General features: G+C 42.0%; 2 protein-coding genes across 16 annotated transcripts in view; one reads left to right on the forward strand and one right to left on the reverse strand.

The window, feature by feature from the left end:
* Nucleotides 1-251: 251 nt before the first annotated feature.
* LOC146543755 (uncharacterized) lies at nt 252-12,042 on the reverse strand. 14 transcript variants are annotated; one of them, XR_014885055.1, is made up of 4 exons: nt 10,576-12,042; nt 8,836-9,107; nt 3,296-3,383; nt 252-2,105 (listed from the first exon to the last, which is right to left on the reverse strand). XR_014885055.1 is itself a non-coding variant. In XM_085230857.1 (2 exons), exons 1-2 carry the CDS (start codon nt 11,193-11,195, stop codon nt 9,038-9,040), a joined length of 690 nt encoding a protein of 229 aa, XP_085086983.1. In that variant the 5' UTR covers nt 11,196-12,042; the 3' UTR covers nt 252-9,037. The 14 variants fall into 14 exon arrangements, 1 of the variants encoding a protein (XP_085086983.1); XR_014885052.1 differs by having other exon boundaries at nt 5,730-9,107; XR_014885053.1 differs by having other exon boundaries at nt 252-2,399; nt 5,730-9,107.
* The window catches only part of MSN (moesin), a 38,774-nt gene continuing 23,206 nt past the window's right edge, over nt 10,776-26,343 (forward strand). The window contains exon 1 of one of the 2 annotated variants that reach the window (XM_085230856.1): nt 10,776-10,910. In XM_085230856.1, the coding sequence (XP_085086982.1) occupies nt 10,899-10,910 (12 nt within the window). In that variant the 5' untranslated portion in view covers nt 10,776-10,898. The remainder of the gene's footprint in view (nt 10,911-26,343) is intronic. The other variant, XM_085230855.1, reaches the window with a different exon arrangement.

Genomic DNA, 26,343 nt, shown 5'->3' on the forward strand with positions numbered 1-26,343 from the left:
TGTAATACACAGTTCCTCCATGCATTAGCAATCAAAGCAGGCAACTTTGTAAATCTTATCTGGGTGCATGGGTAATCCTCTGTTGTTTTCTCCCATTGTCTTATGCTGGTATTGTCAGCAGCTCTCCTTGAGGAATAATCTACAGCAAATATGACCTGCTTTAGCAGAGGATGTTGGAATAGATCTCTTGAGGTCTCTTCCAATCCCTGTGATTCTGTGGATTCTTTGTAGACAAAGAAAAGGCTAATAGGTTGTGGTTGCTGTTCTCTTTATTGGTTTGTTGTTTTTTTTCTTTTCATAAACAAAAAGGGAAAAAATGGTTCTGCTGTGCAGTTTTAACCTTGCTGGTGTGAATCCTGAGGAAACATGCAGCGTGGGTGTGAGATGAGGGAAACGCTATCATTACAGCTGCCAAAAGCAAAACAAGACCTACGATGTTTCCTAGCTCTTTGTGTATCAACTCAAGCAGAATGCAGAAAGATGTCACAGTGGAGGAGGATCAACACAACACATTACTGCTGTGTCATTACTCAACTCCTGGAGAACACAATGGAAAACTTCTGATTAATGACTTGGAGAGTCGGAGGTAAATTACTTTTTTTTGTTGTTGTTGCTTTTATCAAATGCAAAAATCTTAACCAGAAGTGTCTTTTTATCTCTGTAATGCTGATTCACATCTCATAGGGAGGTGAAAAAGCCAATGAGTAAATGACAATGATTAAGAAGCTAAACCTCATGGATTATGAAACAAGTTATAGTCAGAGTATGACTTGGAGTACTAAAATATGGTCAGTATTGTGGACCAGTCCTTCAGAGAAAATATCCAATACAGCGTAAAGTTTAGAACTAAAGCTTCTTTCACAGGTGCGTTAGTTTAAACACTTTCAGACATGGAATCAAGTCTTCTATTATTTTAACACTGACGTTTATTGTAGTGAAGTAAAGCAATATTGCCAGTGTTGATGACTTAGCTTTGAGTTTTTAAAATCCACAGCTTTATTTATTTATTTTTAATGAACTTGAGGTCCTGGAACTGGGTAGGTGTGAGTATATATACATATTGAAGTCTACAATGAGAAGAATAATGAAAATAATTACTTCAAACATGAAAATAGTGATTTCGGTGCAGCTAAGAAGCAAAAAATCTCAAACTCATTCTCTAGTTCTCAATGTGTTTCAAAAAAACATTTAGGTCTGTTCCTTATTTTGGATATCCTGCTATGAGGGACGTGAACAGAAGCTAGGAGTCAAGCATGCATCAGATCAAGCTCCTTCTAGCAAACTGGGTGCCTGCTGACTGATTCTGATTAGGTGCTCATCTGGTAGCTGTTGACAGAGGACAACAGTGTTCTGTGGAAGCCATACAGCTCTGTGTGAGGCAATTTGCTTTTTCCTGCAGAGACAGACTTTAGCACCCTAAACTACTCCACTCATATGGCTGGTAATTGGTGTTGTAGGAAATTGCTGCATGCAGTTTATCCCCATGATCCCTCTGAACAGATGGAGCACTGTGAGTCCAGGGAGGCTTGCTGACAGGTTAGTGAAGCCTTGTGCTGTGATTCAGGGAAAACACAGCTTGACCCATGCCCTGCTGCTTTCTCTCAGCACAGAAATCCCAAAGGTCCATTCACAAACAAGTTTGATATGTTGTGACTCAGCCCTGAAAGTGTCAGAAGGCCATCTAACTTGCTGGCTTCAGTGAGGACTTCTGATATGTCCTGTGCTCTTGAGGATCCATCTTTTCTGCTTAATGGTTAGCTGTATGCTGAGAAGAAATCGTTCACTGAGAGGGACTTTGGTATGCTGGTGGCTGTATGGTTGCTAAAATAGATGGTATGGAGGACTTCTGTATTTTCGAAGCACTGTATGAACTTCATATAATCAGTTGGGTTGGAAGGAACCCTTAAAGGTCATCTAGTCCAACTCCCCTGCAATGAACAGACATCTGCAGCAGTGAACATATCCTTCCTGCCTCCAGGATTGCTGAGTATGGATGTTTCTGTTCGTGAAGGGAGAAATCATCTAGGCTTGGAGATTGTCTCAAAATATGTTTAGGCCAGTTTTGATGTTGAGGGCTTTTTTGTAGCTTTAACTCAGGGAATTTTCTTAAAAACAAAACAGGACAAGAAATTTAAAAAACTTGAATAAGAAATTAGTTCTTTTTTTTATTATTTCTTAGAATTTTATTTTTAGTTTTTATTTTAGTTTACTTTTTAGTTTTTTATATTTCGCTTTTTTATTTTTTTAGTTTTAGTTTTTATTTTTATTTATTTATTTATTTATTTATTAGAATAAGAAATTAGTTGTGAGTGAGAGAAAAAACTGTGAGATGAAGGAAAAACTCTATGGCTGTTCTGAAAATATAAGCTTGTAGTCCCCATGAAGATGAAAGAATCCTCCTGAAACAGAACAGGCATTACTGGGATGGAGTACTTGCTTCTCTGTGTCTATTGCTGAATAGCAGTCACTTTAAGGACAAAATTTCTAAGAACATTGTATATATGTGTATGGGAACTGCTGAATCATGGCCTGAGCCTCTGATTGATCACCTGAGGCGAGCAGTGAGTCAGCCACGGGAGCACAGGTGAAGGCAGTTCAGCTGTGCTGCTGGAAGGGGTGGAGCCTGGCTGCACCTCTCCCAGAGCCATTTAAGAGCTGACCACCAGTGGGGAAGGATCTCTTCTGGAGATTCCTCCTCTGGAGTTTTGTAGCGAGCCTTGGATGCAGGTAAGCTTTCTATCTATTCTCTTTTTGTTACTATAATCTGCTTAGACAAACTCTCTTGTTTTTTCATAATTATTATAATTATCTTTATATTCACTGATACATCTACTTATCCATCTGTTATCTACATATCTATCAATCTGTTTACCCACCTATCCATCCCTGTTTTTAGTGACACCGTAACCATACCGTAACACTCTGCGTTTTAAGAACAGAGAGAGAATGGCAAGGGAGTACTTTGTAAAAACTTAGGGAATACAAATTATGCTGCCATGTCTGTGTCTAACTGAGGCTGTATGTGCTGTGTAGTGCACCACTGTGTTCAAAGGTGGATAAAAAAGGACTGTGTATAGAGTGCTGGGGGGAATTGGTATTGCCCGTGGGTGTCTGCCTCTCACAGTCACATAATCCTGACTTCAGATTGCACCTTGTAGTGTTAACAAGGTGGGAGGGAGTTCCCTTCACTTGTGAGTGAGCTGGGTAGGAGAAGTATCATAAACGCTTCAGATTATACTCCAGCCCCAGGCTTCTCCTGCATAATGATGCTCTAGATTTTTCTACAATTAATTACTTGTTTTGAGGCTGCTCCACATCCTCGCAGAGAAACAGTTGTAATACTTATCTAGACAACTTTTCTTCTGTCACGGTTTGGATCTCACCTGGAGGAAAAAATAAATACAAAAATTCAAGCAGGAGCCAAAAATAATATCTTCTGTATATAGTATTCCTGCACTGGAATAAAAATGAGTGGCAACTCCCTGTGTATTTTTATGACCTCCAAAAATAGATCTAAATCTCAGGGAAAAAATGAATGATGCCACGGAAAGAAATGGTAAAGGGTGATTTGTCTGTAACAGTGCTGAGATCATCCTCCATATTATATGTCACTAGCTGGAAACATGGGCCAGTTTTCTCTCTCTTCATTGCTAAGACTGAAGTGCATCAATTTTGATGAAGTTTCAGTACAGTGGGGAGCACTGACTTAACATTCATGTGGAGACTGAGAGTTCCCTCCTGCTCTGCTCTACATGAACTGGATCATGGAAGAGCCATGGAATAGTGGGGAGAAGTTAGGTTTATAAGCAGCAACGCCAGCAACTCTATGTGTGAGTGCAACTTGTGGGTAAGATCACTGGGGAAGCACACATTCAAGGATGAGTTTGACTTCTGTCAGTGAAGACTGAGTCCATGGACGAGACTGTGGCATTTTGCAGAGGGGAGGAGAGCTTAAGAGCCAACTCCATAACTACAGTTTAATGATCTGTGCAGCATTGGCCAGCCTGGCCTCCAGGTGTGTCTTGGGTTTCCTGAGGCTGAGGACACTTCTGTCTGCATTGGAGACTGCTTTGGAGGTTACTGTCCCCACAGTAAATCTGCATTTCTCCTCGCTCCCCAGTTTAGTTCTACCGGCTCTGACGTAGTTTAAAATCTGTCCTAATAAAAATGCTTAAACAGGTTCAATAGACACAGGCAAGCCTGGATTCCTTTGACAGGTAAGTGTGTCTACATTAGGTAGTGCGGTTAATAGAGGCAGATCTGGAAAACAAAACAGTGTTAGATATTTAACAGTAGCTGACATGAAATGTGTTTCAGTGGGAGCTTATATTGGAGATGCTCTATTCTTGTCTTGACAACCAAACTATTGCTGGAGCTCATTGGGTGTATTCTTGGAGCACATCTTCTGGCCTATTTTCATTCAAACAGAATTTAGTCTACCAATTATGTGGCTACAACATGACAGGAAATGAAGTGCAGTGAACAGAGAATTCACTTCAAAAACCAACTCCTGATCTGAACTAAAAAGTTAGAGTAGATGCAGCTTTACTAATACAGTCTAGTGGCTGAGTAATTGGTGATTCCCATGAGTGTTATCGGTAGCGATGACAGGAGGGGTGAAAACTCCTTAATCCAGCTTGGTTACGACCTGTGTGCTGTACTGGTCCGCAGCTGAATGCACTATAACCCAAACTACTGCCAACAGCAGAGACAGAGCTGCCTGAGGGTTGACACATAGCTTTATTTACTGGCTACTGCTTCAGGACAGATAACTCCTACTTATGATAGATTACTCTGGAGGAATAACTGTGTTCCCTCTCCCACAGTGGCCCTATTAAATGGCCTACGAGTTGTAGAGGAAATGCTAAGTTGTGGCTTGAAACAGTGATTGAGCACCTGGTGGGAGCTCAGGTGCATGCAAATGCAGACCTCATTTAAGGGTTGGTGGTGGAGGTGAGGGTATCCTGCTGGAGATCCCTGCATACTTGAGGCCTTCTGAAGGTAAGTAAATTTTTCTTCCTTTGTCTGCATTCCCAGCTGCTGCATTTGGGCTTATTTAGATTTGCTGTAATCTAGGACTTTGCTACCTTGCTATTATTGCTGTACTTTCCATCACATCATAGCATTATGTGAGTGCAAAGGGGAGATGGTCTTAGGCTGGGAACATTAAAGGTCACTTGCTTGGGCCTTCCTGTGCATGTAAGAAGGCAGTGAGCAGCTTTCTGGAGTCACAAGTTCATGAAACAGGATCCTGAAGCAGACTGTGTGTAAGAGGGCTTATATTCTGCTGTCTCAGCTGGACCTAAAGGAGAAAAGTGGGCAAGGAGATCTGCACAAGAGACCAAGGGCTGCTTTTAAGTGTTCTTGAGAGCCCTGGACTTTGGTAAAATGCAGCTTTTGCTGAGTTGATGACAAAAGCTCTCCTCCTCTGGCACCTGCTCTCTAGCTTGCTTGCTCCTGCATGCATGCACTCACATAGCATTGGGGTTGTATCCTGCTGCCCCTGAGGTTACTGATACCTTTGGTCAAGACCAATGTCAGGGTCTATTATTCTCTTGCTCTGTTTGAATTTCTCATGTAAGCAAGGAAATTCTCGGATTAGCAGGCTGCACCACCACTTCCTATAAAGAACAGAGTGCACAAATGGTTATGCTGTAACATTGAGAAGTTCAAATCCAACCATGCAGCAGTATTTGTGCATCTATAGCGTAAGTGGATCAGGTAGGTACCTGGCTGACTTTCCAGCTGTTCTTGGCAACTGTGCAACATGAGTAAAGAAACATTTCTCAAGTGAAGAAACTTAAATCTTTTGCTGTGCATGATGATACTAAGATGTGGAGAGTTAGACTCCTTGATTATCTACATCTATTATGCAAATATTAGCTGGTGGTATTTCAACATGATCTGATAGTGATAGAACAAGAGGAAATGGTTTTAAACTAAAAGTGGGGAGTCTTAAGTTAAATGTGAGGAGGAAATTCTTTGCTCAGAGGGTGGCCCTGGCATAGGCTGTCCAGAGAAGTGTGGGTGTCCCATTCCTGGAGATGCTCAAGGCCGGGCTGGATACACTCTTTGCACTGTCTCAAAAAAATAAAAATAAAAAAAATAAAAAAAATTAGGAAACAATTATTTTCAATTAAGAGTTCAGGCACTGTGTATAAATGTTTACTAACATAATTAACACAAAATATAGCATAGCATCTGCACTGTTGCCTGAAACCTGAACATGGACATTTTGTCTGTACCTCTAAGAGAGCCAATATTATTACATTAATTTTATAGCTGGGCTAATAAAGAATGAAAAATCATCCAGTCACTGGTGCAGCTTACAGGAACTAAGGAAAGCTATCTTCTAGTCTCTGTCCCTAAAAAAAAAAAAAATAATAATAATAAAATAAAATAAAAAATTCCTTAGGATGGGGTCCGTGACTTTGCAGTGTCTGAGGTACTTTTACTTTGCTCAGAGAGAAGCAAATTGGTCATTTTTATATGAAAAAGAAACCTGTGATCTTTGAACAGTGTAGGCAGATCCTGTGTAGATGGCAGCCACAGGACTTCTGAAGAGACTTGTTATTGCTGTCCCTGCAGAGCTCTCTTTCCTATTTGCTGCTTTCTACTCCCATAAAACAAGCTCTTTCCTCCTCCACGCATTCTTTCCTTCTTTATTTTCTACAACAACAAAGAATTACTGGATGGTCAGAGATTCCTCATATGCTTTTTGAAGATTTTTCCATGGGTGCTGGCAGGTAAATCTTTAATGAATCACCTTATGTGATTTTGGGGGGGAGGGGAAGGAATACGAATGAGAATATGGAAGAGGAATAGGAATGAATAGTTTAAATTACCTCTTCTTTCATAATGTCACTGACATCTTGTCACAGGAATTGTTGTGCATCTTATGAAAGATCAACAAAGACCATCAGTCTCTGTCATACTCGGTATGAACCAGGGCAGGCAAACTACTGATACTTGTGCACAGAACTCTGATATTTCTAATAAACTTGGCAAGAATTGCCACAGTAATTTGCTCTCACTTCATTTATCTCAAATTCAGCCCTGGTATAATTCTGCTGATTCCGCAAGAGATTAATATACCTTGCAAGGCCTCCTTCCTTCCTGACTGTAGAGCTCCTCCTTTGTCATCCCATGAACCAAATAGAAAAAGCCTCGGCTGTTCTCCATGGCTGTGCATGGACTAAAAGCCTTTGTGGTTGAATATTAGCAATCACCACGCCCTACTCAATGTATCACAGCACTGTGGGCCTGCCTCCACTGTTTCCTGTTATGATCAGGCTCTCTTTGCAGTTAGTCTAGCTGTGATATTTCGTTGTGGGTGCTTAGCTTAAGAATCCAACTCATCTTCCTTTCTGCAACAAAGTTTGCCACTGTTGCATATAAGCACTTGCTGGGCTGAGCTCTATTAGATAAAAAATTTTCTGGGTTTTATACATACAAAGATTTGAATTGTCCTGTTAAGAAAGTATGAGCTAATTCCTCCATCATCCATACAAATAATCTCTCTTGATTAGTTTGAGATTAAATGGGCCAGGGGTACTTTTGCCCATCCTCTTGCACTGAGAAGGTGGCAGTGTCAGTCTATAAAGCTCACATTGTTCCAATCCTACCTAGCCTTCTGAGCATTTTTACACCACTGCCTTTCATCCAAACTGGCAGTTTATGCCCACTCACAGTTTTGTCCTTGCTAGCTGTGTTATCTATTACTTGAGCTGCAAATATTTGGAGTCAGGTCCCAGAATATCTGTTAGATTCCCCCTTGTTCTTCTTATTGCTGAAAAGTTTTTAAAGTGTAGAAAGCAAACAACATGACAAAGGTCATGGTGGTCTGGTGAACTCATATGAGTTATCCCACTCATAGGATGAGGGGAAACATAACCTTATTTTCAAGAAGAAAAAAAAAAAAAAATCCAGGGAACTACAGGCCTCACCTCTGTGCCTGGCAAGATCATGCAGCAGGTCCTCCTGAAGGCCCTACTGAGGCACATGGAAAATAAAGAGGTGATTGGTGGTAACCAAAATGGCTTCACTAAGGACAAGTCATGCCTGACAAACTTGGTGGCCTTTTATGATGGAATTACAGTATCAGTGGATAAAGGAAGAGAAACTGACATCATGGTGATAGGTGATAGGTGGATGGTTGGACTGGATGATATTGCAGGTCTTTTCCAACCTTGGTGATTCTGTGATTCTGGGATCTATGTGGACTTGGCATTTGACACCGTCCTTCATGACATCCTGGTTGCAAAATTGGAGAAAAATGGATTTGATGGCTGGACCACTCACAGAATAAGGAATTGACTGGACAGTTGCCCTCAATGAGTTTGTGCCCCCTCCCTGGAAGCATTCAAGGCCAGACTGGATGGGGCTTTGAGCAATCTGGTCTAGCAGGAGGTGTCCCTGCCTATAGCAGCGGGTTGGAACTAGATGATCTTAAAGGTCCCTTCCAACCCAAATTCTATGATTCTTTCAAAGCTATGGGAAAGTTTCAAGTTACCCAGCATTAATCCAAGAAAGCTGTATATTGAAGAAAGAGCTCATGCTAAATATTTCTTTCTTTTTTTTTTTTTTTTTTTTTTTTTCCAGACCACATCACTGGTGTGCTTTTTCTATCTAAAAGAATATGTGATCTGAAGAAAACCAAGATAATAAATCCCCAGAGAAATACCAGGTCTTCTCCCAGAAGAATGCTTAAAATTCTGAAATACTTGAATATTATCTAGGCCCTGAGTGGGCTGGAAATAATGGCATTTTTGAGGCAATGTTACTTATCTGTACAGACTCTTCCAAGGAGGAGGTTTTGACAGCTGACTCTTTTACCCTTTAAAATCTCATCCTTCAGTTGGGTAGGAAAGATAACTCTTGTCTGTAGCTCTCAAGGAATCCATGAATGGGTTTGTTTTCACACATGGCTAAGCCTTTAAATATAGGTAAGCAAATGGACTACTTGATACTTCAATCCTTTCTCAGCAGCTGGCAAAGGAGAGGTCTGTAGTGGAGGTCAGATCTTGGTGCAGCACATTCACAGCAGGGATTTCTGAAGATATTGTAGCTGGAGCATCCTGCAGCATAGGCATTTCAGATGTCTCATTCTAAGGGAAGAGGATAGGAAGAAGTAGGACAGAAAGTAAAGCTTGGAGACTTGTGCCTGTCACAAGGAACCATTGTCTTTCAAAATGGCATGAATACCGTTTTGTTTTAGCTATTGCTACTAACAGTAAAGAAGGACAAGAGAAGTGGTGTGAGATGAGAAAGAAGTGTCTGTCATGCTGAAGACTTTCTTTTGTTTTGCCTCACCCATTCAGACTGCTTACAGACTGCTTGGCCTATAGTTAGTGACTTTCTATGTACACAGGCAATGTCCAGCACACCATGAGTGCAAATACAATTACTTTGGATCCAATTGTTTCACTAGCAAGGGACTTCCTTTGCATCATGGCTACTGCCCTAAGCACTACGATGAAAACATCAGTTCCTTGAATGCTAAACTGTAACTCCTTAAATATAGCAAGAAAATAACTAGACTTTTATCATCTGCATTCTATCATCTCTATGAAGAAGAATGACAAAATCCTCCAAAGAGTAACCTCAGTTTTATGAAGGAACCTAGGAATAGAAGTTTCAACAGAGACAGAACACAACTTTCCCTATCATGTATCTCCATATATGTGTCCATAAGTCCTTTTGTTATTTTGGAGCTCTTCTGTCAGTATCATTTTCTGTCGGGGGGGAGGGGAAGGGAAATGGAATACTGTCATGAAAAACTCTGAGTAAAAATGAGTCAGAAAAGGAAAAAGGCAACTGTGTGAAATAGACCCTTAGGAAGCCAGTAACTTTTTTCCTTTAAAAATTTCCTTAAAAATTAATCATTACATTTATTGAGAATGTTTAAATTTCTTCTTGTAGACGCAAGTTGTTAACTTTAACAATAATTACTTTTTTTTTTTTTTTTTTTTTTGACAGTTATGTTCAAAGTCCCAAATGAGATGAAATGCCTCCTTTGAAACCCTGTGAAAATGCTGGAACATGATTCTGTCCATCAGTGGCTCCCTCCCAGAGATACCACAGGAAACTTTGGAGTGGTCCTCAGACTATTTTCATCCATGGATTTGACAGCTCACTAATATCATATCATTATGGTGATGGCCTCTGAGGAGGCTTGAGGACCAGGAGTGGTGTGTCTGCCAAACTGTGGGAAGCCACAGCCCCTTTGGTTATGCTTTTCAAATACCCGAAGCCGGTGGAGTGCTTTATAGCAAAACAGGCAGCTATAAGAACGTTGTACATGACAGCACGCTCAATGAATGTGCTCATGAGTCAGAGACCATCGACTTACCACAGCACCTCTGAGCTGCACCCAGTGCACATGATTCAGACTAAATAAAAGACAAAAGGATCTATCGCACACCACTGCCATCTTCTTATTCTGAAAAGTGCAATCGCCCGTAACACACACGGCTAATGTTTAAAATAATGCTTTCAGTAAGGACCAGGACTCCCAGTGACATCAGATACGCAAACGAACTTCAGAACCCGGGGCTTTCCCGGTTTCTCGGGCACCTGATTTCGGGGACGATGGACCACTCCTCAGCTTTTGCCCCGGTGGGCCTCAGCCGCCGCCACCAACGCCGCTCCCCTTCCGAGGCGGCCTCGCAGAGGGTCCCTCCAGCGGGGCAAGGCCTGCTGTAGTCCGGGCGGCGTCTCCCGGCCCCGCCTTCCTCCCCCGTGCGAGACACGAAAGCGCCGGGCCCCGGTACAGCCCCAAAAGAAGGCGGGGTGGGGTTTGCGTCGGGACAGGCGGGCGAGAGAATCCCGTTAGAAGCAGTGCGGAGAGCCCCAGCAGCGCAGGACGAGCGGTCCGTCGTGCCCAGAACGCCGGGAAGATGCCGAAAACGGTGAGCGCCGCGCAGCCGCTCCGGGAGGGCGAGCCGCCCGTCCGGCCCCGAGTTTCCTCCGGGGCGCGGCGGGGTTGGGATGGCGGAGCCTCGGCCGCCCGCCCCGTCGGGCGTCGGGAGCTTTTCGCGGCCGGGCTCGCCCTGTTCCTGGTGGCTGGGCCCCGGAGGTATCGGCGGCCACCGATCGGCCGTGACCCGGAGAGGGAGGAAGGGTCTCTCGGGAGCGCGGCGCGGGCCCGGCGGGGGGGATGCGGCGGGTAGGGAGGGATCCGCCCGCCCCTCCATCTTGTGCTGCGCTCCTCGCCGGTCGCTTCCTGTCCCGCCGCAGCATCCCGCGCCCGGAGGGGCCGGGCCGGGCGGGAGGCGGCCGCCTGGCCAGCAGCGAGCGAGGAGCTTCGCCCGGATGCCGCCTGTCCTCTGTAAAATGCCTGAATAAAGAGGCGCCTTTTTGCTCTGCTCTGCTTTGCCGGCGTCTTCTGTGTTGTGAGCGCGTTGGGTGAATCTTTGGAGAGCCCGATGGGGAATTAATTAAATCTATGGCTATCTCTCGTGTGCTTTGTGCAGAGGAGCGGTTTGGGGTTTTCACAACTTGTAATTAGTCAGTCTAGGTTGCTAGGGGAGGTTTGTCCCAGCTTGACTCCAAGTATTTCTTGGCTGGAGAGATCTTGATACTTCAGAAAGTCTGTTCAAGTCCATACTTGACTCTTTGTTACAGCAGGAGTTCAGTGACTAATAAGGAGCTTTTTTTTTTTTTTTTTCTTCTCAATGTAATTTCTCCTGTCCGCAGAAAGAATTGGTCCCTGCCCTTCGTTGATAAAACAGGAAGGAGCAGACTGGAAGGCTCTGGATGTTTCCTCACTCAGAATGTTCTGAAACGGCCTAGGGACTTGTGATCTTAAACTGAAAGACAGTATCTCTTACATCGAGAGAAGTGGGGGGGGAGGGAGAACCAAACAAAATAACCACACCCCTCTATAAAGGGAAGTTGAAACAGAATCCACCCTGATTTTTTTTTTTTTTAAGTAGTTCAATGTTATTTTAAAATAGATATTAATTACATATTTAACTGACTTCTGCTTTTCTTGCTATATTAAATGCTAGCATGCCAGATCCCTGAGATGAGCTGGATTAGTGTGTTTTAGCGTTTTCCCTTTTGTTTATTTGTTTGTTTATTTTTGCTTTTAATTTTAAACATTGGAGTCTTAAAGGATATCAAATTCAACCCTTAAAGATTGAGAAGACAGTACTTTCTAAAGGTTTTGGAAGGCCTTTCTTCAGACAATAGTAATGATTAGTGAAGACTTTTACTTCCTAAAAAAGGCAAAAAATTCAGTAAGATCAACAGAATTAGCTCAGGTTAAGGGACTTCTGTGTAAAGTGCAGTTGAGGCTCTTGAGCCTTATGAGGGTTTGCAGTTGTGAAGTGACTTCTTTTATCATGAATCAGACCAAAAATCCCGAATATGTCATGGAGAGGCTTATGAGGCAGGGTTCCCTGCTGATAGGATGAATCCAAGTGTTTTGACACTGCATTACAAGGTGCTTACAGCCTCCTTTCAATCTGGAGACACACCCTAGGCTGGATTCACGTTCGCTAGCTGCTGCTTTCTAGTTCTGACAGAACAGTCAGAGCTGGAATAGATAAAGAAGTTTAGGTATTTTGTTATACGTTGCAGAAAGTGGTTCACATGTTTGTGCTTGTTGAGAGAGAAAGCTGCAGGCCTCCTGCTAGAGGAGCCACTTCAGTTTCCCGCCCCATCTGCCACAATTGCAGACCCAACTGAAATAATACTTTAAACATCATTTCTTGAGCTGTGGTTTACAGGAACAGGAAATGCTGGCGTAACTGTGTAATCAGTTCTTCATGTGAAAGAAACATGACCACTAACATGCTAGCTTAAGATTTGCTAATAACTACTTAATTAACAAAACAATAAAACACAAGTAACTTTCCTTAATTGAGGTCAAATGTAGGTGAAACTTGAGCAGCTAGATGTAGCTATATGTAGGCTTCATTACAAAAATAAATCCATTGTGAAGAAGACAGATGAAGGAAATGTTTCAGGGAACAGTTCTGGCTGGGCAGGAAAAACATTTGTGTCTAAAGTGTTTGGTAGCTCTTATCATTCATCTCACCAAGCATACAGAACATGCTGTGGCTGCTTTGTGGCTTGGGCAGCAAAACTTGTTGAGTTCTGAGGCCCTGCTTTCTGGTAAACCAGGCTAAATGTTAACATATCTAGCTAGAAATTGCTTGTTACATGAGATTTGTTCACAGGGGCACTATGCTTTAGTACACTATTAATAGGAGTCCAAGAGTAAATCAGGTAACCTTCGAACTAGTGGCACGTGATTTGCTGTTGTGAAGTGTAATGTCTGCAGTCAATATGGGGTTTGTTGAAGGCCTTGTAGACAGTGTAGAACATCATAGATCTGCTTACTAATCCTGCCACACTCTTCCCAGGAAGGCTTCATTGTTTTATCTTGAGTGCTGTTATAGTTAAGCAGCCAACTGTTTATATATACTTTTTTCTAAAAGACATGCAGGATGTAAACAGCTGAAGCACTTGTGAAAGAGGACGTACAATTCCCCCTGCGCTTTGTATTGCGAAGGGGTGGAAGTGATTGGTTGGTAAAATTCTTCTTGCAAACTATTGTCAATTTCAAACTCTGCTGGTTCTGAGAAGTCAGTTGACTGTGATTGGCTCTGATCTCATGTTCACTGTCTTGTACTCTGGTTTTGATCAATTTCAGGGGTGACAGAGCTGAATGTCACACTAGATTCCAAATCTTGATAAAAATGAATGAGTTGTCACATTGGCAGATGGTCCAAGCCCCATAGTTAATTGCTTTAACTTTAATACTGCAAGAAACATTTAGCTGCGAAGAAATAATGGAAGGAAAGACAACTCTTTTGTGCCAGTCACATCTATTTCAGTGCTGATATTTCAATGTATTTTTAGCTATTTTGTCTGTGAATGTAGTGGCTTAGTGGCTATGTGAATGGTTTTGTCACTGAGAACTTGGGAGTGTGAGCATCTACCTTGTATGAAGTGTGTATTCAACTCTTGTGACTGTCCTATCACTGGGAACTGAGCAGTTCTGTTTTAGGTAACATGGATAAATTGATACAATCAGAGCAAACAGATTCAAAGTGGGGATTGTGAAGTTTGGACTCCTCTTCCTGTATTAGCAGAACTGTTTCTTTTTATGTGCGGAACATGTCTACTATGTTTTGAAGTGTTATTGCAGAGAAAATCAGCTTGGACAAGCATGAAGTCCTCTGAACAAAAGAGCAGTGAGATTTGCAGGTCTCAAGATTACTATGATAGTTCGGATTTAAAAACAAATCTTATTTGCTGCTACCTTTTCCCTTAATATTTTCTAAAGTTCAGCGTAACAGTTGCCAAAAGATGATGAAGGACCCTGCCTGTAGCTGATATTGATGGACTCCAGTTGGATTCCAGATGTCTTTAGGATTGGAGTAGGTCTGGTTAGAAGGAAGGTTATTGTGGGACTGCGTAGCGAGCATCAGGAGATCCTGCTGGATCATTTCTTGAGGTGTGGCAGCTTGCTGGGAAGCACTGCAACCAAGTGGCAGCTGTAAGCAGAGTGCTACATTTGTAGCATTTGATTTTTTTTTTTTTTTTTCTTGTGGACTTCTCTAGTGGTCTTAAAAGCTGGAGGCAGAGGGTAGACAGTGGTGGGTAACTAGAAATGATGGGCACTTACTTTGGTGCCCTGGATTGGAGTCCTACTGTACTGTAACAGAACACTGAAAGCATTCCAGATGCCTTCTGCCTACCAAGGGTTGCTTCTGGGATGTTGTATCTCCCTTTTTCCCTCCCTCAGTATAACTCAAAAAGTTTGGCACTGCTGATCGAAGTTGAGCTTTGGTCTGATGTTGGTGCTAACTAGTTGGGCAAACCAATCCATTGTATCTTTCTTCTAGCACTCACAGGCATTGAATTGAACTGAAAAGGTGTGACTGAGAGCTCTCAGAGGCCTTGATTTGTATAGAAGCTGATTTTGCCCTGTTGGTGAATTTCAGATGAGTTTGTACTTAGGAAGCAACAATAGCTAAAATATGCTGAGTGTGCTGTGGGACCAGGTTAACTACTAGAGCTATAGATTTATATCTGTCGTGGGATGTTTATACCCTATCTTGCATACTGTTCCTGGATTTGGCAGAAGTAGCAAGGTTTTACTTCTTGGGCAGATGAACCAGTTGGTGCTGATGATACTGAGCAGAGGCTTCAGTTTGTACTTCTGCCTTCTATGCTGAAGTTAAAAAGGTATTTTCAATAACCTTTGTGCTCAGTTTATTTATACATAATGCTAACATTTTACTTCCCCTTCTTATGGAAAGCCCTACCTCCAACTGTCAATGCACTGCGGAAAACATCCGTTACAGCGGTTTTAAACTGTAGCAAGGAAGGCCTATCCTGAGTGCCTGAGCTAAACTGGTAGTCGTGATCTAACTCGTAAAACTAAATGGCATATTATTAGGGTTGAGTGCTTATCGTATCAGAGGTTCAATAGGATTAAATATTAGTTGATTTGATTTTCAGTTCTTGCTCAAGAAACAAATCAGAAAGCCAAGAAGTAGGCTGGTAAGGTGCATATAATAAGAGCCCCAGGGAAGCTTTAGGTTTGCTACTTCTGTAAGAATCCTATGGGGGAAATAGTGCTTAATATCAGAGGACTGGTCATTACTTGCTTCTTGCAAATGTTGTATCACTTTATCTCACAGGCAGTACTTTTTTTTTTGGACCTACAAGGGGTTGCAGCACTTTCCTTGGGGCAACTGCCTCATCTGATTAATCAACCCTGATTGTTAATTGCAATTTTTGCTTTTCTCATGCAGCTACTCTATAAGATGTCTTAATATGGACTCCTTTTTTTGACAGGAAATGTCATTGTTGCCTCTAGAGGAAACTCATTTCTGTTGTTTTATGCATAGTGGCTTTGATATCTGGTCTGAATTGAATTCCTCTTTGTTGACGTCTCTAGGTAGCTTCATAAAAGACAGTTGGCAAACTGTTTCAAATACCTTCTGCCTTTTTGTGAAACTGGGTTGGGGGGGGGGATCCTTGAGTTGCTGGGATCTCTGCACCCTTTCTGATCAACTGACACCTCTCAGGGAAACTTGTCTGGCAGAGGTAGCTCTGGCCCTGCTCCCAGTTTTAAAGGAAACTGACTAAAAGCTTCCTCTAACTACGTCATCTCCTGCACTCTTTCCTGGCTTGGTGCAGCTCAAACAGCCTTATTTGGCTGACTTTCTTTTTTTTCTTCTTCCTCTTTTTTTTTTTTTTTTCCTTTCCTCTTGTGCTGCAAGAAGGCTTCCCTGAATTTGCCCAATAAAGCTGCTGTCTGTGCTCAGGCATTGTTCTAAGGATTACAGTGGAGTGCTTCTAAAAGAGTTCCGAGATCTCAGTGCTAACTCTTGGACCCCCTTTCCCAGGTGTCTTGTTTGTCTGCCTTCTGGATGTGATGATAGTGGAAATCTATATCCTCTATGAGGAGTGTCCCTGCTGTTGCAGACACAATGATGGAAGAGAGGAAATCCTTCTCTGCCTAGGAATAATGGGGGACATTTAACTGTTTTAAAAGAAGAGCACCTAGTTAATCGCTTTCTTTTCCATGGCAGTGTTTGAGAACAGCGGGGATTTGCATAGTGCAGCCAATATTGCTACATCAAAGGAATTTGTTTTTATCCTATCAGAAATTTCTAGAGCAGGCTGAAGCCTCCAGGTTCACGGAAAACTAATTTTGAGTTAACCTCTTTGTAACAACTTGAGTGCTCCAACTGGAGAAACACATATAAGTTTTCTAGAAGTTGTTGGCACTATACCCTCCCTTCTGACTACAGTAGCTAACTATTGGCTCTTACTGTAAATAGATGGTGCAATAAATACTTGGCAGTGAGGTAGTACCAAAATCACTGGTGACCTTAGTGATTATAAAGACACGGAGTCAACTGCAGCTGTTTGGAGGCTGAAAATCTGAAAATGCAGAAGTTTGGGCCTTACATTTGCAAGAGGCAATTATACCTGTAGCAAATGTGGACACATGACGAGGCGATCTTGTGCTGCTTCCCTCCTGTGTATTCTGAAAGGATATGTTTGCTTCTGCGAATGTGTGGTCCTCCAATGGAGTAGTGAGGCCGTCAGAAATTCCTGGCCTATGTGTATTAACTTTCTGAACCTCTATTAAGATTTGATGCCTCTGAAGCTGCAGCTGTCCTGAAAAACCTATTCTCAAATTGTCAGATGAAGCATGGAGGAATAATTTTCTGTGCTCATCTCAAACATGTTCACTCCTAGGCATAGAAAAGGAGGTTTTTTGGGGGGCTGTACGTGGTTCTTTCTTCCCATTGGCCACGACTGGTTGACTAACAGCTACAGGCAAAAAAGAGAGGTGCCCCAAAAAGGAAGAATGAATGAAAAAATTCTGAATCTGATCAGTTCTGTGGAGAGAGGTGATTAGGCATGCTGGGAAGGAAGGGATGCTTTTTTATCTTTTTATTTTTTTTAAACCAGTTCTGCATAGAGATAAAGAAATATCTGAAAAGATCAGAAAGAGGATAACTGAAGTAGAGAAGCAGAATAGTGCAGACTGATCCATGCTCTCCTGCAAGTTCATAGCACTGTTGATCACTATGTTAGCATTAGCGAAAGGCTTCTGAAGAGGATGCTAACTTCAGTGTGGAGGTTTTTTTTTGTTTTTTGTTTTTTTTTGGCAAAAAGAATGTCTTCCTGCAGACATGATCCATTCTTGTGTTTATCACTGGCTTCTCCTTTTCCCGTTACTAAGTCCTTATGACTTTCAACTTTCTTTTTCTCTGGATTAGAAACAGTTAAGGTGGGGAAGTGACTAAGTAGTGGAAAAGTGCAATCAGTCATTTAGTCACACCATTTAATAAATGTACTTCTTTTTCTGTAACAGAGTCCAATGACACATGCAATTGTAGCCTAAATCTCTCCTTTCAGTATAGCTTTTGGGCTATACTGAAATTCACTCTTGAGTATTAGTTCTCTACTTTGTTGTGCTATAAAAACTGACCTGACAGACAAATTTTAGGGTGAAGTGTTAGAACTGTCAACAACTCTGCTATCCCCTTGGTCTCTTTTTATTCATAATACCTTTAAGAATAAGGTAGATTTTCTTTATCCTTTAAATATTCTACTCTGGAATAGTGATTAAAATAATGATCCATGTATATTTCCTCAATATACTGTATGTCCTTTCAGACTGGCTGCTTGATGGGCAGGATGGTTCTGGTTATATATTTTTCTCTATTAAAATTCAGAACTTGTTGTTCTAACTGGTTAGTACAGGGTAGCTAGCTCTCCAGCAGCTTTTGTAGTCTTGCAGAGTTATCAAAATTTTATCTGAGGAAGATCTCTAGAGGTCATCTGATCCCATTTCATGCTCAGAGGAAGGCTGATTTCAAGGCCGAATCACTTTCTGAGCTGGATTGAATTGTTCAGAATCTTGTGTTGGTTGTGGTGAGACAATAGTTCTTGACTTTCCAAACTGTATGTGAAGAAGTGCTTGAATTTGCAAAGTGTTATGTAGATGCCTGGAAGTTCTTAAGGTTACCTTCAGGAGTGTGGAGGGATGGAGACAGTAGAAGAGCTATTCGTGTATAACGGGGGAAAAAAAAACAAAAACAAAAACAAAACAAGAAACTAATACTGCTCCAAGGGAGGCAGAGGGAGAGTGCGTTATGGTGGCAGGATGGTTTGCAGCGGTGGTGTGACCACACCCTGTGTGTGCTGGCACTGCTCTCTCCAGCTGCTGCCAGCAGCTCGACACCCACCCGCTTGGGAGCCTTTTGGGACACAGGATTCTGTGTATTCTGCTGTTGTAGCTACTCTCTATAATAGGAAAGCTCAAGTGCTTGAACTGTACAGAGCTTAAAATAACAGAAGGTACTTCAGCGATCACAAGCTGGTCTTTTATAAGCTATGTACAGTCCCGACAGAGCTATTTGAAACCTAAAATAGGTTGGAGAGGGAAGCAAATGTGGGTGGGGAAATTTACACTTAAAAGTACTATAGAACTGAGCTCTTTCAGGGAAATCCTTCATTTTAGAGAACTGTGACCTAAATAAGCATAGAAGCAGCCAGCCTGCATGAGACCCTGTACTGAAAGGAAATTGCGGGATTTTTCTAGCTCACTGAAAATGATATAACTGAAAATCACAGGATGATGAAACAGCTTTACCTCACATTTGACTCTGCCTGCAGTTAAATTTGGAGGGATGGCTCATAGTCTGGGCAGTTGAATCCCACAATAAGGCTGTGTTCTAACTCCTAGAAGTCTGGCTATTGTTCAAGATACTCAGTGAGCTCTGTGAGCTGGCCAAGAGCTCAATGTGCCACACCCAAGCACTGCTTTGAAAGTCTGGAACAGGCAGCTGCTGCATGTAGCTGCCCTTCTTGCTTATTATCAGCAAGCTTAAGTGCTGCTTGTCTCTTGGTTGAAGAACAGGGAAGCATCTGAAACAGTTGAGCACATTTCTGACTTGTTCTTCTGAACATGAGAATCTTTCTGCAGAAGTAAGAGCTCAGTTACAGAAGTGATCTTTATGCAGCTACCGAGTGGAAATTCTCTTGAATGATAAGTGCAGCTTCTGCGTGTGGCTTTTTTATTGCCCTACATTTCGAGTTACTCCTAACTGTAGGTGAATTTGGAGACCTTTACATAGGGAATTAGATGTTCAGCCTAGTAGCCTATGAACCTGTAGGTACTTAACGTTCACGTGGTGTGCCTGTGTGGGTCACGTTTGTTAGCATCCTGTCTTGATCTTGTTTTGAGCTCCTGCCAACAAAATTGCTGGTTGTAATTTTGGCAGGTCTTTACTGGATGCTAGGTTTGTAAAGCCTATCGGTTCTTTGAAAATGCATCTTGGCTACCAGACATGTCTTCTTAACACCTTGAACTATTTATTTTAGCTGCTAAATGGTACTGGGAAATCTCCCACCTTTGAAACGAAGCTTGGGAGGAAAGGACTAGACTAATGCAAGTTTAAGGGGCAAAAAGCTGCTGTCTAGCAGTCTTCTCAGAAAATCTGATATGCTTCCAGGGGTGTTGGAGTTGTTTCATGTGTTCAATTACTACGGTAGCAGTCAGGGTCATAACACCGATTTTAATGGGGAGGGTGGTGATGGCTGGACCAAAACACTTGTTTGTAACCTGTAATTGGGATTGCATGAGAAGTGTGCTCAATAACTGAGAAATGTCACACCCACTGCTACAGGCATTTCAAACATGCCCACTGCTCTCTGAGTGCCGTTAAGTCAAAGAGCATTAATGAGGGATGTGGTTAAGCTCAGACATGTGAAGCACAGCTGCCAACCCCACTGTTAGGGTAGAGAGGCCATAATAGGCATACACTGTTTCTCAAGAGAGTGGCACCTTCTAGCATGCACGAAACAAATTAAAAAAAAACAAAACAAAACAAAAAAGCAAACAAAAAAACAAAGTTTGCTGGTAGTGTAGTGGTCAAGTGATTTGTATGGCTAGATTCTGCTTTGTTTTCCCTCTGTAGAGGGAACTGTAGAAGGAGAGAAAGTTTTGTTTTATTTTTTTTCCTTCCCATCATTGTTTTTTCTTCATCTCTTCTGGATTTTGACTAATATAATAAAGAGTGTTTTCTCTAGATAGCCCAAATTACAGGTACAAAAATAGTTTTCGAGGGGCTGGCTTCAAACTAGCTCTAAACGAACAGCAAATGGCAATACTGGGAATTGAAACAGCTATGGGAAAGCAAAGGGAGGTATATAAGGAATCTATTTATGAGAAAGGAAATGGCAAAAATAGAGGAACTGACCCAATGCACAAAGTTGTGAATATGTAATGGTTGTATGACCTACAGACATCTGGACTTGATTGTAAATTTGAGGACTCAACCTTGACATCTTTTGCTGTCTTAGGACTCTTGTATTGCAGTTCCTCTGATCAAACTGGAATTTGTGCTTCAGACAGTGTTGCTAGGCTCTTAGCAGCCATTGAAATACCACTGGTAGGATGTACCTGGTTACTCTCTGCTTGGCTGTAAAGGAAGGAATTATATTCAAGTAACTTTAACTGGGAAACATGTTACTGAGGACTTTGGAGGATGAGCTGTGTAGGGGAATTCCCTGTTATTTTGTCGTTGTTGTTGTTTTATTTTGTTTTTTAATTTTGAATGACTTACTTGGTAGTAGTCTTAGGAAGAAGAACTTCTAGAGGAATAAAAGTTGTCTGGGAACCTAAACCTGATCATTAATTAAACCAGGTAAACAATGCCCCCAGAATTTTAAAATTCTATGTTCTCCATCCCATTAACAGGCACTGATAAAGCTCTGGTTTTCTATGACCTTGTGCTATAATGTGTGCTTGCTAGCACTGTTGAAAAAAGCCCAGATCTTTGTAACATGTATTATGAGAAAACAGAAGTTGAGGCAGAGGGGTGGGTGAAGGCAGCCTCTAAAGTGCGGGCAATGTAAAAGTCAGTCCTTCTGAACAAGGAATAGGCCTTTCTGAAGCTCTCTCTGCTGATATGGTTTGAGGGAGACCTGAGTTTTTAAAAAGGATGTCCTTTGAGGTTGTAAGTTGGTTCCCTACTTGGGAAAATGAGGCTTTGGCATGTATGAAGACACCTGAAGTAGCCACCCTGACTTAATGTGAGTACCGAATCTCTTGTCTGATGGGCCTGTCCTGAGGATCCCCTCGGGTTCAATTGTCTTATCCTGTAATCTGGCCCCTTGGACTATTGATCAGTTGTAAAGGGAGACTTCAGCAAAAAGCTAGCTTGTCACACTTTATCTCAAGAACCAGAAAAGCAACAAAGTACTGCTGTGTTGCTCTGCTCTGTAGGCATTACCTTTTCTATTGCAAAAGGTGTCTTTAAAGAGACAGTTCTTTTCACGGCTGCATTCCAGTTTATTTTTGACTGTATGAAAGAATTTTATTGTCTCTGGGATGTGAAGTATCCAACTTCATCTCATTGTGGAGGAAATGGAAGAGCTGTGAGGAGATCCCTTGTGAGAAAGAGGAATTGAAAGGCAGAATATATTGGCTGTGACCCTAGCACAGATATGCGTTGGTAGATGAAACATCCAAAAACTTGTGTCTGTCTGCAGTTTCTGGTAGCTCTGCTGATGAGCGTAGTTACAGGAACTAGTTGCTCTTGCCTACTGCACTGCGGTACTGTCCTGTGTCAAAGACAGACTTTCTCAGCTGTCCTGCTGAGAGCCAGGAGTGTGAGTCATTCACTGATATGCCTCTTCACATAACTCAGGCGCTTTTTATTTTATTTTTTTTTTAGCCTGTTGCTCTCAGTTCTGCTGTACAGCTCATTGAAACTTATGGTAACAGGAACGTAAGAGTTTTTGAACTATGGCTAACAAGTGTTTTCAGGAATGTGTAATTTAGAGGGACACTTGCTAGATCAGTAAGCATAGAGGCTTTGCTCTTTAGCTAGGAAATTCCACAATAGGGCAAGAGAAGTCTTGAGGAGATGTCTGCCAACATGCTGTACTGCTTCTGACTGTGATAGGTATCTACATCTGCTGAAAGGGCAGATGAAATAAGAGGGGCAGCACTCTTGTCAGGAGTAATGCAGTTTTCACTATTCTTATTAATAATTGGGCTTAAGAAGTGTTTTTGCAAAATAGACAAGTAAGAGATTAAATGTACAGTAAATACTGGTCATTAAAGTGTAAATTATATAGAGCTGCAAAGCCTGACTGCAGGCTTTTGGGGGGGAGAGGGGGAACAAACTTTGCTGGAATCCTACTTTTGTGTTCATGTGGTTAAATGACTTGCCTTTTAAATCGTGGGCTCAAACAATAGTCTTTTGTGGTAACAATCAAACAAACATGTTTAGGGCTCTGGTGCTACCGTATGACAGGGTTTATGTTAGGGTAAATAATTTAGTTTCCTTTCTGAATCTGACTACTTTAGCGTTATGTACCAGATTTTTAGTGCAACCTCTATCCATTTCAAGAACAGAGATTGATTCTTTCACCTACTGGATATGCTACTTTCTATAAATCATGTGAGAATATTTGTATAGGAAATGCTAGTAGAGTGGCCCCAAAATCTGTTTATTTTGAACCCCTTTTTGAGATAAAGCAAAAGTTTTCTACTCTTCCAAGCTCCGCATGGGATGGATGACTTCTAAAAGACTTACATGTTAGTCTCCAAGCACTAGAAGAGAGGGTAACCAGTAGCATAGGTATTGTTTTAGTGGTCGGTGTGCTCTAACCAGCTCTCCCTGCTAGTGGTACTAAATCAATTCCACAAAGTTGCATTTTGCTGGCAGCTAAGGCAGAGTGTTTTCTGCACTGGTATCACTTCTCTTGGTGACTCTACAGAAGTGAGGTAAAATGTCAGATGCATACTTGTGTCAGGGCATGTCTGGTTTCTTCCAGCTCGGGCTCTGCCTCCTCCACCCTTTCTCAGTTCATCTTCTGCAAGTATACTCTTGAAAGCTGTGAACTTTCTCATTCTTGACTGCTGTCACTGCAGCTCTCTTCCTGTGGCATCTTTTTAGTCTTGCTGTTCTCAGTAACTTGGTTTAGAACCTGTGTGAAAGCTGCAGCTTGCTGCCTGCAGAGTCCATCCTGCCTGGGGTGTGTCTGTTCTCTGCTGGAGTTCTGCTCCTGATGAGCTTAAGGTTATGAAAAGACCCTTTAAGACGGCTGGAAGGGGGCTGGTTTAATTAAATGTAATCCCTTTAGAAATTGCAAGCACTTTCATATGACCGGAGTCCAGCTTCCACCCTAACACAAAGGACCCAGGTTTGCCTTCAGAAGTGTGCTGGTACTCGGAAAAGAGCCAGATGTCTGTGAGTATTGCTGGTGCTTCAGGTGGGGGGTGTTACCTCTGATGCTCTTTCAAGGCAAAGCAAGGTGCTTCAGTGTGCTCTGTGGATTGCTGTATGACTCCTGCCCTTCCAGCAGGGCACTAGGCCAATAGGCACGTAAGGTGGCAGGACCCATGTTAGCTTATCTGTATAGCAGGGAGTAGAGTATACAAGCCCTGAGAAGCATTTGTAGTCTCAAAAACACTCAAAAACACTCAGGCGTGTTCTGTGGGAGTGTGGCACAATTCTAACAATACTTATGTACACAGTTGTTTTCCAGTCATAACAGGTGCCACCAGTGCATGTTGCTAATTGAGTATCTTTACCTACAGTAACTGCTGGGTGAAAAGATGCTCTGAAGTGCAGAAAGCCTGCACTACAGATTAATGGTTAAGAGTTGGCCTGGGATTTCTTTTTTAAAATAAACTTACATCATTTCCATAACAGTCAAATAATAAAGTATGATTTCTCCCTAATTATAGTTATGCAGTTTTATCCAGTAATTATCCTCTTGGTGTCTTAAACCTGGAAGACAGAATGTGAAGATTGTGGCCTGCAGACCAGCAGTGTGTAACAGCCTTGCATTCAGGAATTCCCAGGGAGAAAAGAAGATTTAACTCAGGATCTGGGCTTTGTAGAGGCTGATACTGTGTTATATTGGGGGCCAGAGAACTGGAGGCAATAGTCCAGGTGTGGTCTCATAAGAGTGGAATAGAAGGGAGGAATCTATTCTCTTGAGCTGCCCAGGATATGGTTGGCCTTCTAGGCTGCAAGCGCATATTGCCAGCTCATACTGAGTCTTTCATCAACTGACACACCCAAATCCTTCTCCTCAGGGCTGCTCGCAAAGTATTCTCCACCCAACCTGTATCTGTCCTTGGGATTTCCCCAACCCAGGGGCAGCACCTTGCATTTGGCCTTGTTCAATGTCATGTGGTTGGCATGTGCCTGTCCAGGTCCCTCTGTATGGCATCCCTTCCCTCTAGCATCTATCTGCACCACTCAGCTTGGCGAAGTCCGCAATCTTGCTGAGGATGCACTCGATCCCACTGTCCACGTTGCCTACAAGGATGTTAAATAGCTCTGGTCCCAGCACCCATTCCTGAGGAATACCACCCTTCACTGATGTCCACTTGGATTTTGAGCTGTTGACCATAACTCTTGAGTGTGACCACTCAGCCAGTTCCTTCTTGAGTGAGTGGTCCACTCATCAAATCCATTTTTCTCCAGTTTGGTAACCAGGAGTGTTTTATGTACAAACTGTCATCTTAGCATGTAGTTGCAGCAGGTTATTATAGCTGGGCTCACTTACGGACTTGGAAAAGAGCGCTGATCATTCCTGCTAGTACAGCTTCCTGGGAATCTGAGTGGAGCAAAAAGTGGGACTTGAAAGTGTATGGGCAATCTTTCTGAAAAGACATTGGAAATAGATGCAAATAGATTGTAGTGGCAATCTTTAGTTGTGCTTTTACTGGTAAAGCAGTGCGAGTCCTCAAATAGAGAAGAGGAAGAGTTGCTAGCTTTCTAGCTCTTTCCTGTAGCCATTATGAAATGAATCAGTTAGATGTTGGCTTTTTTTCTTGAGTACTTTTTAGGTTAGTTGCCTTTTGAAATGTGTGTGCTCTGTGCTTCTTTTGAAATGTGATGAATTTTCTTGTAATCTGCAAGATGGGCTTTTCTAGAAGCTTTTTATACAATATTGTTAGCTGTTAGTATGCAAAATACTCTTATTAAATGATAATGGAAAGTCAAAAGAAGCCTACTTAAAGGCCATCTACCTGGGTAAAAATTCTACTAGTTTAAGATCTAAGAAGAATTTTGAGGGCTGGAGACACTTGGGTACAGCAATTATAACTGTAACGCATTATAAATGATGGAAATTCAATTAGTTGCTTTAAATAGAATTTCAGTATAACTTACTGTTTCAGGATAACATTTTTGGTAAATCTGCTGCTGATGAAAACAAGTCCTCTATAAACACATACAGAGCAATGACAATGAAGGAATTTTGCTGATTATACCACGGGACTTTTTTTACTGTGCTAACAGGCATGAGTCTTACAATTAGTAACGGTTTATGAAATTTACAAAATCCTTTTTGGACAAAGGAATGTGGGTAATTGCTGTCACTGGACTTTGTAATCAGTGGCAGGTAATGTCTTTTTCTCACTGTATTTTCTCCTGTTGCTAGTGTTGGAGAAGAATGTGCCTCACCTGCCTGATATGACAGAGCTAGAACTGTGTATGCTCAGCAGTCCAAGTCAGTTACACTCAGAAGGAGTGCTTTATTCTATTTGCAGGCTGCCCTCAAATGAAGGTATTGATGAGGAATTGGACTCTTATTACAGTCTCCATGTCTGACTGGCTGTCTTCTAGAGTATTCTAGTTTAGTAGTTTTGATATGTTCTGCCTGGGAAAAGCAATCGAGTTTTTCAGGCAGAACTTGTCTTGTTATGGGGCAGAGATTGAGTGCCTGTAGAAGAAAAGGACTGTGCAGTGTCTTAATTCAGGCATAGCACTACACCATTCCTGCACAGTTACTTGGAGGACAGGCTTTTATTCTTATTTGGAA

This window comes from Meleagris gallopavo, chromosome 9 (assembly GCF_905368555.1).
Source record: "Meleagris gallopavo chromosome 9, MGAL_WU_HG_1.1, whole genome shotgun sequence".
NCBI lineage: Eukaryota > Metazoa > Chordata > Aves > Galliformes > Phasianidae > Meleagris > Meleagris gallopavo.

Coding starts and splice junctions, on each gene's coding strand:
- LOC146543755 (XM_085230857.1), bottom strand. CDS start 11,195: ATGGAGGGGCGGGCGGATCCCTCCCTACCCGCCGCATCCCCCCCGCCG. Junction 9,108..10,575: donor TCCATCGTCCCCGAAATCAG/GTGCCCGAGAAA, acceptor CTCTTCCCTTAG/AATGAGACATCTGAAATGCC.